At 42.0% G+C, this 13,751-nt stretch overlaps 1 protein-coding gene across 14 annotated transcripts in view; it reads left to right on the forward strand.

The window, feature by feature from the left end:
* The window catches only part of GPM6B (glycoprotein M6B), a 109,722-nt gene that overhangs the window by 91,126 nt on the left and 4,845 nt on the right, over positions 1 to 13,751 (forward strand). For all 14 annotated transcript variants that reach the window (XM_083825624.1, XM_083825616.1, XM_083825627.1 and 11 more), the window contains 5 exons: positions 4,590 to 4,776; positions 7,854 to 8,010; positions 11,135 to 11,306; positions 13,244 to 13,317; positions 13,642 to 13,707. In XM_083825624.1, coding sequence (XP_083681750.1) covers positions 4,590 to 4,776; positions 7,854 to 8,010; positions 11,135 to 11,306; positions 13,244 to 13,317; positions 13,642 to 13,707 — 656 coding nt within the window. The remainder of the gene's footprint in view (positions 1 to 4,589; positions 4,777 to 7,853; positions 8,011 to 11,134; positions 11,307 to 13,243; positions 13,318 to 13,641; positions 13,708 to 13,751) is intronic.

Here is a 13,751-nt window from a genome sequence, read left to right on the forward strand (position 1 = left end):
TGTAATAATGAACCTGATTTACAAGCAATGACTGCATTTAAGATGTTATCGAGTGCTTTTTCTTCTCTTGGGTCTCTTGTAACCTTCTTGCTGTGAAAACAGTTCCTTGGCGCTTGCTTCCTGAGCCCTGTGCTGAACACAGGAGAGAGATGGTGGTTCTGGGGCAGAAGAGGTCGTGTCATTTCTTCCATGTGTAAATTGGACAGGTGTGCCACATGCCAGGATTTCTAAAAATGCAGTACAAAATTACAGGCAGTAAGAAAAAAAAGAAAGTTGCCTATTGCTTCTTCTTTAAGAAAAGGAAGACAGATTTATGTGAGGGGAATAAATGAAACTTCTAGGGAAAAGAGAGCGGGAGCCAACTCAGAAAACGGCCATGGGAACCTTGAGGTTTAGTTGCCTGAAATGGAGAGCTTTTCCAACCCCATTTCTGGTTTTCTTTATTCACTGTTTTTTTGTGCCACAGCAACCTTGAGTGGCCTTAGGGTATCAGTGGTTTGTACTGGGGATACGCCAAGGCACTAGTTCAATCTAGAAGGAGTATCGAACATTAGAGGACAGGCGGGCTTTCTGTCCAGGAGGTGTTGTGGACACTCTTTCTTTACATCATGTTTTCCGTGCTTTGTTTTGACTGATGGCTTTATGAACATACATCTGGCTCAGCTTTTCAAGCCTGGCCTTCAAGAGCTGATGTGTTAACTTCCTAGACAAAGCCCTGGGACTACCCAAAACACCTACCTGATCCCATTGCACTGTATTTTGTCATCTCATTAGCACAGATTTTGTCGTTCCAGTCCATCTCGACTTTAGTAGGATGAGTCAGAGTCTGAGAATTGCTTTTTTCTTTTTTTTTTTCCTTTAGACTGCTTTCCATTAAATCTGCATTACCTTGCTTTACTGAGTTTAAATCTTAAAGCCGTACTTAAAGGACCAAAGATGCTTTAGCCACACAATTGCCATTTGACATGGGAAATTGAATGGCTAAGCTCCTGCATATATGTAATAGTCTGTACACCGCTGGATAGATTATATAATTATTCTTCATATATTAAGCAACCAGTTGCTGATTTGTGTACATATGTTGGTTCATCCTTTACCAATTTCCTGTGACTGATAGTTTCCAGGAGATTAAAAGAATAGTTGGTTCCTGTCTCTTTTTTCTTCTCTTTATTTTTGTCCTTTAGCAAGAATATTTGTGTATGTGTGTGTGTTTAATAGCATTCATTCCCTAGAGAATAATCTCAGTCCTTGTTTTAGCTGGCCTCCTTCTGAGAGTGTGTTAAATCTGTAGCCAAGATCACAGGCAGCCCTGGGCAAATCATTGGGCTGTTATTAACCTGCCGCCATGGCAACTGCTGCTCACCAGCCTGGGGACAAAAAATGTTTTTATTCTGCTGACTTGCACAAAAGGTTCTAGTGATGCCTTGCACAAAATGGCCATTGAAAGGGGAGATGCAGCGATGTGTGGTTGTGCTCCACAGTTTCATATTTAAATCATTTTACTCTGCTGTGTTGGAAGTGGGTGTACAGCTGAAAGATTCAGTGCAGTGGCTGTATGGGAAGTGAAAAGTAACAGAAAATTGGAATTAAACCTTTAAAAATATATATTACTTATTTTGGTCAGCTTTAGTTTGCAGACCTTCAGGCTGCAGTTGCCACCAGTGTGTTATCAAGCTATTTTGTAAAACTGAGTATGAAATAGGCAAACGTCATTGTGGTTTGCTGTCATACTGTATGAAGATACTTGCTGACTTTGGGTTACAGAGATGGATCATAAAGCAGGTTGCCTAGGAAGCTTCCATTTTGAGAAGAAATCTTACCCAGCTGGGAGTAAGAGTATCCTAGTGCTTGATGAACTTCTAATTTTAGCTGTTTTTTGAAGCTGTTCCTGTTTAAGGTTTGAATTTTTTAAAAAAATAATAATAATAATTAGAAAACAGCTCTATTGTTCAGGCGAGGCATGAATTTAGGCTCCTCACAAAGCAAGGGCCTGGCAGCCCTAATGCCAAGATGAGGTGCTGTCCCACGGGTCAGGTACCCTCTGGCAGGAGACTCTGCAGAAGCTATGGTGTTGATTTGGATGGCAGACAACTGTGCATGTATGGATGCTGTCTCATGGAAACGTGCTGGTTTGGGATGCTGTGTGCACTTGCAAGCCGGCAGTGTGCAATTTCCCCGTGAACTGAAGACCCTCTGCCTGCAGGTTGAGGCTTGCTGTGAAGTTCCTGCAGTTCCACGTTTGGGCAGTTTCCTCTGCCTCACTCAAAATAGCGTGGTTGCTTAACAGACCTCTTAGGGTGTCCCTTGGACGTGGCCTGAAACAACAAAGGCCACCCAAATTGTTGTGGTGCCTTCTTACTTGGGCTGTTGGGGTAGAATATGAAGATTATAGCCACAAAGATGCTATGTGCTGCTGCCAACAACTTGGAAGAGAGAAGGGCGTTTGCCACCATGAGTCCTTTTCAAGGGTCTGTGGATGAACAGAAGGTGTTGCAATGTGTTGGGATAAGGTATCCTACAAATTGGGTTGTTCTGCTAGTAGCTGGGGCAGCAGGCTGTGCAGTGTGGGGTACCAGGGAGACAGGTACCTAGCTGGGTGACATTAATCGTTAATCCTGGGTTTACACCAATTTTGAGCGTTTTGTCAAGCAGGCTGCTCCCATTTTCTGAAACATGAAGCTTTTCTTGCAGACCTTGTCAGTCTGTTGGTTTTGCTTCCAGCTGTTTTTATTTCCCATCTCTGGTGGGATCCTTCCCTGAAATGATCAGCATGAGGAGGTGATCAGCATGAGGAGGTAATCAATCTCCTGCTCACCAAGTAGTGAGCTGGATTTTGGTTACCTCCTCCTTCATGAGTAGGACCTGGGAGGCCATTTTGTGCTGGGCTGTGGCCATGTGCGTGCTGGGCCGCCATGCTCTTAGGCCTGTACAGTCCTTCTCCGCCAGCCCTGTGCCAGGTGCAACAATTCCTGGGATCAACCCTAGGAGACTTGGGCCTGATGTGGAGGCAGACACAGGTGGAGGCGAGCCAGCCTCACGTGTAGGACATGTTGTGTTTGACGTGTGGCTTGGGAGCTGTGGAAAAGCTGAGGTTTGCTCTGCAAGGCCTGGTATCTGAACTCGACCCTGAACCTCTGTGATAAGATGAACAGCAGAGATGATTTCCTCTGATAGCACACATCTGCGTATCTCATCCCCTGAGTGCCCAGCTGCCGTGTCTGTCGGTGCTGCAGGGTTTCTGTCCTGGAGGTTGCTCCCAATGCCCGGCTTCCAGCTGCGGGCTTGGCTCTGGATGTTTCCCAGGCTCACTCCCATGCAATTAAACCTTGCCTGCAGTCAGCAGAGTGGCATTTTAAGTCATCTCGGTGGTGGTAGCTGCTTAAGCCTGACTGGGACATTTGCCAGTGGGTCTCTAAAAGGAGAATTTTACACTTATGATCTGGGCTAGGACTTTGAGGAAGCTGGGACGTGTGGATTCGGCTGTCCCATACCCATGCATGGTTTCTTAATTTTGCACCATCCAGCAGGAGCAACGGGCTGTGGTTCTAGGCCCGGCGCGCCATCGAGCGGGGTCCTAATGGCTTGTGCGTTGCGCAGTTCTATGAAACGTACCTTAATGGAGACAGCTTAATGCCATCACCCCGAAGTAATGAATTGGTATGGATTGCCATTACCATTATAACGCGGTTAAAAGCTGTGTTTGTTTCCGATTTACATTTCCCAGCTCTGCAAGCAGATGGGCTTTCAGGCAGCGCGGTCGGGAGGAGCCTGGTAATTCGGCTGCCACGACCTTATTGCAGCGCTTGCTGAGCAGCAGATCTGGGGGGTTGTTTTGTTAACTCAGACTGCCTAGACAATAAATTTCATTAAGACTGTGATTACGCTACTGCAGACTGTACTCAGGGATCACTGTAAATCCAGTGCATCCTATAAAGCTGGAAATGTATAATACAGCTCCATCTCACTACTGTCAGTAAAAATTGCTACTCTTTGGCAGCCACTAATTTTTTCTGTTGATAAATATCTGTATCTGTATAACCTTATATGGATTTACACACAAAGATATGGAAGAGTGCAGAGTAGTTAGGTTTCACAGACCTAAAAATGTTCTCCTGTCAATGAAAACAACAAAGCATCTTTCACTTTTCCAGAAGGCTTCGTTGGCTTGAGTGCTTACTTCTCTGGCTTCCCAAGCGGTGCTAGCACCTGGTGCTGGTGTCCTTAATACCAGTAATGCTGACATGTGATGAGCTCTGTGTCAGCAGCTGAATTGCAACAGATCACTTCAGATAAACAGCTTTTTTTCTTTTTCCATTTCATAGGCTGCCTCATCGATCTCCTCTTGATCCTGTAGAGTTAGGAGCACTTGGCCCACTTTCTGGGCTTTGAGCTCACCCCGACAGATCTGTAGTTCACTGTTTTAGAGGGTGATGCTTTCTTGCACCATCTATAGATTTTTGCTTAGCGCAACGTCAGTGTCTGGACCTTTTATTCCCCATGGCTTTTACCAAGCAGAGAGCGAATATTCTTTTCCCTCATAATTTGCTTTTTGCTCATAACGTTCCTTTGGCTTTCTCTCTTCTGCTTAGGTTGCTTTGAATGTTGCATTAAGTGCCTAGGAGGAGTGCCATACGCTTCGCTGGTGGCAACCATTCTCTGCTTCTCGGGGGTAGCCTTGTTTTGTGGTTGCGGCCATGTGGCGCTTACAGGCACGGTGTCCATCCTTGAGCAGCACTTCTCCACGACTGCCAGCGACCATGCTTTGCTGAGTGAAGTGTAAGTATGCCTCTCATTGCCATTATTCATGAAGAACATTCACCACAGCACCCTCATGCTGGACAAGCAGAGATGGGTTCAAATCTCAGTCTCTATCCCTGAGCACTAGGTTGCCTGTTTGTCCAACACCTGTAGGTGTTTTTCAGTGTTTACACACAAAGAGGCAGAGTGTGTATCCTGCTTAACCCATTTGTATTCATGACATCAATTTCATGAGCATCAAGAGACCTCTAAATAGGTGTATTATACCTACTGCTCCAGAATTATACCTGACTTCTTTCAGTCATCAGAAAGCAAAGATTCACCCAGAGTGGAGAAGCAGCTTTTTGCACAGGGCAGGATAAGATCCTGTGCTTGGATTAGGTTCCTCGGTAAATGTGTTGAAACCTGAAGAAATAGTATCCAGCAGCAATACAAAGTTTGAAGGTATAACAGAAATAACTGTGAAGCATTGTTCTGGCCATCACCCCTCAGAAGAAGGTGGATTGGTATTTTGCACTGAACAGAAAAGCAAGAAAAAAAGGAGAGAGGAAAGATTATAAATAGTATGGATGTTTGTCTTTGCTACTTTAGCCTTTGCAAATAACCACCAGTGAAATGTTAGGGGATTTTGTGTTCCTGAGCTTTCTCAGTGAAGCCTGTTTCAGAGCCTGCAGCCAGCATCCAGCCACACTGGAGCAAACCTCTGTTTTCCTTTAATGCTGAGGACCATGTAGACCCAAGTGTTCAGTAGTTCAGATGCATGCTGGTCTTTGGAGCATCAGCTAGCTGGGTGTTACATGTCCCCTGATGCTGAACTTGCTGGTCCTTGAGAAGACTTCTGTGCAGTGGTGGAAAGGAATTTTGATTAAGCTGAACTTCATGGAGATTGCATGCCAGTGTCAGGATGCTAAGGAAGCAGGGCATCAGGAACATGGGCTCTACAGGGGGTCCCTTCCCAGCTGCCAGCTTCTGCAGAGTTGTTTTTTTTTTCAGCTCTTGTGGACGTAGACCTGTCAATCTGCAGGCACTGAGCCTGAGACCACCACAGCTCTCCCCTTCCCATCCTCCGAGAGCACTGACTTCAGGCCAGCAGCACCATTTGGGGGCTTCTCCCCCTTCTAATGCCCAAAGCTGCCCTGTGGCATTGGATTGCACCCAGCCACTGACCTCTGTACCCGTTGAGGCTGAGCACCACATCCCCAGCTCTGCTGCGTGAACCACAGGGATGCTGCCATTAGCATAAAAATTTAGAGAAAAACAATGAGCAGCTGTTCCTAGAATTTGCAAATGAAATTGCAAAAGTAGCCACAACAGGCAGCAAGTTTTGAATTTTGGAGAATTGTTGCCAATGTTTCTTGTCGAGGCAGCATCAGCAGCTGGGGGGCTCTGTAATTCCTACCAAATTCCAGCTGTAATTCCAGCTGTGGTCTCTGGCTCTGTGGAAGTCAAAAAAGAAAGGCAAGGGAGAAGAGATGCCAGAAAGGGGCAAATAATTTAAGGCCAAGAGATGTAAAATCAATTAAAAATATATTAGTAGGGCCATCATTTGTAGAACAGATTTTTAACCAGGTTTTGTATTACTAATTTCTGGTAACGTGCATAGAGTCTCTCCCAGACTGTTGGTGACAGTGAAATGTATTCTTTTATTCTCCATCAAATGCTGAGTTAATTTTTTCATGCTTTATAGTGCAGGTGCAATGGATTTATCCTGTTATTTTGAATCACTTTGGAAAATAAACATGAACACTATTTCACTTCCCACATATAATTTTAAATGAGCAATATCCTATTTTGATATAAGGGGTGTGCTATCTGTCTGGATAACATTTAACTATGTAAGTGGTAGTCATCAGTTTTCTTTAAATGAAGCTAAAACATGCAGGTGCTCCTTGAAGAAGCTAGTTGGGGGAGAGTAGTGAGAATTGAAAAAACATCTAAGGAAAAATATATATGCATTTGTTCTAAAACAAACACACAAAAGCATCAGTATAGATCTACAAAGTTAATTTTCCTGTTATGTGAATATATTCATCTGAAATAAACATCTCAACAAAAAAATATATTTTTTTAAAGGCATGAATTCTGGAGAAGTTTGCGATAAAGTATGATTTTTGGAGACCAGGAGAATTGTTGTATAGAAGATCTGGCATTCTGGTCCTCCAAAACAGTCAGGTTCACATACTGAATCTGTAACTGGATCAGTAATATTATAAATGATTCCTTTCCTTTTACCTGTTCTATCAAGAGTAAAAATACTGTAAGAGTTTCATTACAGATTGTAGATTTGTAGGGAATCAAGAATCTTCTCAAATAAGGTTCAAAGGAAGTTCTTATGCCACATGTCCTGTGATCTTCTTCCTCTGGACAGTTCCAGACTACCTCAAATGGAAGGATTTCCTAAAACTTTGCTGCATGTTTTTATAGTTTAACTACATTTAAGGGAGCTTAACACAGCTGTGTGACTTCAGGCACTGAAGCTATCTGCTCGCTTGGAAGCACCCTCCTAGGCTGTGGAGCAGACCATTCCTCAGAACTCTCTGCAACATTTGCTGAGTTTTGTATCAGACAAGTTCCACACAGATTTCTGTAAACATATGTTAACTGGATTTTACATGTCGAAACAGTGAATTTTGGGGTCTACTCCCTTCCCCTAAGCCAAAGGAACCACCATGGAGCATGGTCGTTCAGCCAGTAGTTCAGCTCCAGCCTTTTCTGCTTCAGCGCACACTTTCTGTGCCGTAGCTATTGGACATTCCCTGAGTTAGGTGTCAGGGTCAGCCATGGGGGGACGGGACGGGACAGGGACACACTCCATGGTGGATGCATGAAATGGAGTCTTCCAGCTTCTGACTAACAGCAGTCAGTGTAGGAACTGCAGCACAAACAGTGGGTGCAAAACTAATGGACATTGGTACTGCTTACTGTGGAAGTTGTAGCAGCACTTTCCTGTAGCTTGTTTGCTTAAAATGCTCTAAAGAGCCTTGAACTGTGTTTCTAGAAAGTGAGTTGACTCATACCTGTTATGATTAGGGAAGACTTGCTTTGCTTTAAAAGGAATTAAATCTAATTACATCTTTTTTTCTTTTTCATTTTAGAATACAGCTAATGCAGTATGTAATTTATGGCATTGCATCATTTTTCTTCTTATATGGAATAATCCTTTTGGCAGAAGGCTTTTATACAACAAGTGCTGTGAAGGAGCTGCATGGAGAGTTCAAAACGACAGCTTGTGGCCGCTGCATCAGTGGGATGGTGAGTAGCACTAGAAGTGGGAACATTGTCGTTCCTTGCTAAAACCTGTCGGGCTTGGTTTGACTCCTGTGTCTCTGAACCACAGTGTATTGCCGCCACCTCTGTTTAGCTCCTTATGGGTGAGCCAGTCCCTGCTGCTGGTCCCTCTCTGAACTTTGTGGATGCTTGGTCAAACCCAAGTTCTGCAGGTTGACTGGTGGGGTGCTACCGTGGCCTTCCCCTCATAAAGCTGAACCCACTATTCGAAACTGGTGGAGGCTGCTGATTTTGAAAAACTCTGCGTGAGACAAAATGAAATTTGCACTTTTGAACGCAGAGTACACTGATAATGTTTAAGGGCAGATTGTAAAATGGCTGTGGTTTGCAGAGCTATTTAAATAGCAGACTGCAATGCCTCTGACTTCCATAGTCTATTCTACATGAGAACGTCTGGATCCTTCAAACAAACACTAATGAATGAAGCTTCACAACATCTTTGCACTTGAATCAAGTATTTCTGTCTTGCTTTTGCAGATGGCAAAAGGCATACGGATATAATAATGAGTCTTTTCTGCAAAGCTGAGACACTTAGAGCCTTAAAGTTACAAGCCATCTTCCCTTCAATCTACTTCTGTATTAGAACATTTTAAACAAAGTTTAACTAAAAATAAAACTTCAGATTCTCACCCACATTGCCCCCTAGGGCGCACTCTGCAAGAACAGAAACATAACTATGTTTCTAAGACAGGATTTCAAAGTTATTTCTGAAAATCTGAATTCAAAGCTTGTAGTTCTGGAGGAAGCTAACCAGTATGACAGATCGCCCACGGGAAAGTGTGGGTGAGAAGAGAAGAGGCTTTTGATGTGATTGTTGCATTTTAATATACAACCTATATCCTGTACTTAAAAAATATGTACTTTCAGCTGGTTAAATACAAAGAAGATGCATGTTTATTTTCAAAAGGGTTAAGAATTTTCCACTGTGCTGTCGGATACTTACTGAATTTTTCAAGGGCTAATAAAAATAAGACATCCAATCATTTTCTAGTTAAGTAGCTATTTTCTTGCTCTTTTCTTTGAAAGTATCATCTTCACTGAGGAGCAAAATTATATCTAAAACAGCATTTCCAAAGATCCAAAATACAGTAGAAGCATACACATATGTGCATCTCGTTACTGCAGATAGTTGGGTAGTTGGAGACACGTCATCGTCAGCTGCTTACACAAATACCAGTGTGACACACAGACATATGACACAAAAACATGTTTTCATGTTGTCCTGTATTTGTTCAGACAATGAAAGAGAGAATTTAGCAGTTCAGTAAAGACTTGAAGCTCTGGTAAGACATCTCAGTGGTTAGTGGTGACAGCTATGGCATATGCCACTGTCTCGTGCTAGAGCTGCTTAAAACACCAGGCTTTAGAACAAGGTTTGTGAGGAGAAATAACATCCTAACAGACTGGTGGTGCCTGCAGACAGCAGCTTTTAACCATCCACTGTTTTTTCTGCCTATTTAATCAAGAACACTTCTACTTATTCCTCAGTTACATCACCGAGATGGGCACAGTCCCTTCCATGTTGCATAAGGTTACTACAGAAGACAGTCTTTTGACTTGACTGAATTATTTCTGTTGGCGGTCGTAATGCAGAATAACTGTTTCCAACAACTTACCTGTATTGTATGTGAGAGTGATTTTGTTTTTTTTTTCTTAGCTATTTTAGGAGTTAAAGGCTTCCCATTCTCCCCCTCATGCATATTTCAAATACTCATATGCAAACCAAGGTTTATGTATAGTGTATCTATAGAAATCCTTTAAACTGGTCCACTTGGTTGTTACCAAAATTCATTGAGAACTTCTAGTGTCTGGCATGATGTAGGGTATTTTAGTTCAGTTGTATTAATTCAAGACTAGCTGTTTTTGTGTGTGTCTTAGTTTTCCAAGTGCTTCCAACTCCCCACCTTCTTTCCCTAGAAAATCTAACCAGTTACAAAATCTAACCAGTTGCTCAACTGTTGCTCCAATGTTGCTCAGTGTGTCTGGACACACCTCTGAGGATGCAAACTTCCACTGCTGCAGAATTTGTTCAGGCCATCAGTTCTGGGGTCAGGCTGAGACAAACCCCCTTTCAGAGACTTTCCCATCTTTGCTGCTCTGGCACACAGGTTTCTAATAAGAGTACAGTGCTCTACTGGAAAGTAAAGCCTTTCCAATCCACCTACAGTTAAATAATGGTGATGAAAGAACACAGAAGATATAAAAATGTTTCCCCATTTTGCAAGGGGAATCCAAACCCTAGCCTCTCAAGGAGCTGATGCCAGAGCTCATGAGTTAGTGTTTCACCATAAAACTTAACATGGAAGAATAGGAGAGAGAGGAGGTCCCGTGGGAGCGGAAAGCTGGAGGTTTCTGAAGTAGTGAATGCCATACTTGATAAAGATACCAAAGAAAATGCATGTCATATTAAAAAAAAAAAAAAAGAAAAAGAAAAAGAAAGAAAAAATAAAAACCCAAACCAGCAAATTTTAATGGGAAAATCCATGATCATCTGAGCTGAAGTAAGTAATTTTTGTCTTGGCAATGTGTATTAGTTTTCTGATCTGCTATAATGAACATGGTATGTTTTCAAAAATTGGTATTCTCAACCGTTACATTCAAAATTGATTTCAATAAATCAGGGAGTACAGAAGAGCTCTGCATACATCAATTCACTCTTGTTTTGATTTGCAAGTTGTATAGAAGTGCTAGTATACTACAGTTAATAAAAAAAAAAATCCTTAAATTGACTTTTGTTGGAATGTTATTGGTTTTAGCCTACAACCTGCTTAGCTGAGACTCTTGAGAAATCAATGAGCTGCTCGTTCAGGAGGCCACGCTGCTTGCTCAAGCAGCCAGATGGAAAAAGAAATGTCTGAATTACTTTCTCAGAAGCACTTAGAGTACCAAAGTATTTGTAAGCAACATAAGCAATGCTAATGTTGTTAGTATGCATGGAAATAATGAAATAATTTAATGGAAATTAAATACCTTATTACTTAATTTCTGAAAATATGCTTAAAGACTGTATTGAAGCATTTTTTTAAGGAAAATTTCAAGTATTCTTTTCAAAGAACAAATATGAAGTGCATGTGTTTTCTCTGCCCAGTTTGTTTTCCTCACCTATGTGCTTGGAGTGGCCTGGCTTGGGGTCTTTGGCTTCTCTGCTGTGCCTGTCTTTATGTTCTATAACATATGGTCAACTTGCGAAGTCATCAAATCTCTTCAGACAAATATGACAGTTCCAGGGGACCAGATCTGCGTGGATATCAGGCAATACGGTACTTATTTAAATCCTGATTAAATGCTTTATCCTTTCTCCTTGGTCTATCTTCAGTAGTTTTGTTTCAGCTTTATCAAATGAACCAAATGCAAAAGCATCTTGTGTCCCTGAATGTGCTATTACTTTTCTAATTAATTCAGATTACATTGATCTCTTTCCAGATGCAGTCAGTTTAACTGAACAGGCAAGTCATTTATCTAAAATGATCTTGTAGCAGTTTCCAATACCATAATATTAGGTGTAAAAATAGAACAGCCTCAAAATAAACTGCTTAGAGACAGAGCTGAGAGATAACCAGAATCTGTTTTCTTAAACCCATTTGTATGTATATATTTCTTTCAAAAAGCTGTTTTTACATTTAATTATGAAGTTAATGCCTGAGTTTTGCTGTAACAATTACTTTCAATTAAAACCAAACACCTGCAATCGAGGGTCTGCCTCAGATATTAATGAATTAACTCTGCTTTCTAATTACACACAGAAAACTGGGGGAGGGGAGGGGTGCAAGTAGCAAGCAGTGGGGCAATAGCTTAAAATATTGTCTGGCCTTTCAAATACTTTAGTCACTGAAGTGAATTTTTCCTGAAGTTAATCTCATCTTCCCTTGTGCTGAAAACCTTCTGTCACAGTTACTTTGGGCTTCATTTTAGCTCGCATGTTCTAGGAATGTTTGTTTCTTTGAACTAATTAAATCAAAGCTGAAGAAACAGATTCACAGTCAAGAAAGCAAGCAAGCTTGGTTTTGCTTTCCTGTCCTGGCTCTAGGTCAAGTAGGAGAGAATAAGATGTGCCAACTTTAAAAGCAAGAAGTCCCAAATCAAATGTTTGCATCCTATTTCAGCAGCTGCCACCAAGAGGCTGGGAAGTATGCTTTCTTCAGTAGCAAAGCCCAGGAGTGCAGGGGGAAAGTGCGCTCCTCCACCCTTCTGCTTCTCCTGTTTGTTTTGCAGCTGTGCCACGGCTGCGTGGGGCTGTTTTTTTCCTCTGATTGATAAAATCATTTGTGTTTCAATGAGTGGCGGGAGAGAGCAGCTTCTCAACATGCTGCTTGTGTCACTGAAGTGTCTTCTAGTTCTGGGTGGAAGCAATAGCTGAATGCTGTCAACTGTATCTTGCAGAGAAGAAACTGGCTTTAAAGTAAATCCTATAAAGTCTTTCTGAAAGCCATACTGTCCTGAGATAATTTCAATGACCTGCCCCTTACAAAGTTCCTAATTCCAACCAGCTGAGTTTGAAATGTGAGTTGCACTGAGGAGGTGAAGTGCTGTTTTCCTTTTTCAAGCCATGGCTTCTGCTTAAGCTTTACATCTGTTACTGGCCTAAAAGTTTAGGTTATTTTAAACTTTCTAGATCCCATCGACTTTTCAGATTTTCAATCATGTAAGAAAAGTAGTTGGGAGTACATGAGGTATAGCAGACCAGATTCTCTTGTAGCAGCTCTCACTTAATGCTTTTTTACCCCCTGGAACTTAAGCAAGCAGAAGAAAATTCTTGTGTAGTTCTCCCCTCCGGCTCCACATTCACCCTCCTCTACTGCAGTTGTTCAAGTAGAATTTAATCTAGTAAGGAATTGCACATTAAGTGCTGTCCTGAAAGATGCCAAGTATCTCTGAGATGCAGATGATCCCTTTCAGTCCCCAGTCTCGGGGAGCAGGCAGTATGAGACTGGACCTGAAGCGCAAAAACCCAACCATTTGGCTGCCATATGGGAAAACCACATCTGAGAACGTATCTTGGCAGCAAGCCTTGGTATAAGGAGAAAGTGCAGTTTTAGTGAGCTGTTTAATTCCTCCTGCCAACTCAAAGCTGTACTGGTCAACGCGTGGATGCCCAAAACGGGAACACAACTGGCAAGTGGGCAGAACAAATAAGAAAAGAACAGAAAGTGTGTGTTGATTGCTAAAATTAGTGGTTTCTTTTGCTGTGGTATTTCAGGTATTATCCCGTGGAATGCTGTACCTGGCAAAGCCTGTGGTCCGATCCTGGAGAACATCTGCAACACGAACGAGGTACACAGGCATAACCCATGTGCGGCTTATGCCTCCAGGTCACTTAGGCACAGCATAATAACTAACTTGGTGAAAGTTTGTGGAGGAAACTAATAATAAGAGTAGAAAGAAATTGATTTTAGCAGAACATTGAAACTACTCTGGCTCTGCACATCCAAAAAAAAAAAAAAAGCGTTTTCTAAACATTTTAGGTTTTTAAAGCTTTGAAGCTCTTGCTATGAAGACAGGTTTATTATCTTTATTCTTTAAAACAGCTGAAATGCATTTTATACTATCCTCAGTTACGCAAACATTTTTAACATTTTGTTTGTTTGTTTTCCCTAGTTCTACATGTCTTATCACCTGTTCATTGTGGCTTGTGCTGGAGCTGGTGCCACTGTCATAGCATTGGTGGGTAGCATTTTTATTTATTTATTTATTTTTACTGCGCAATG

This window comes from Anser anser (genome assembly GCF_964211835.1).
Source record: "Anser anser genome assembly, chromosome: 1".
NCBI lineage: Eukaryota > Metazoa > Chordata > Aves > Anseriformes > Anatidae > Anser > Anser anser.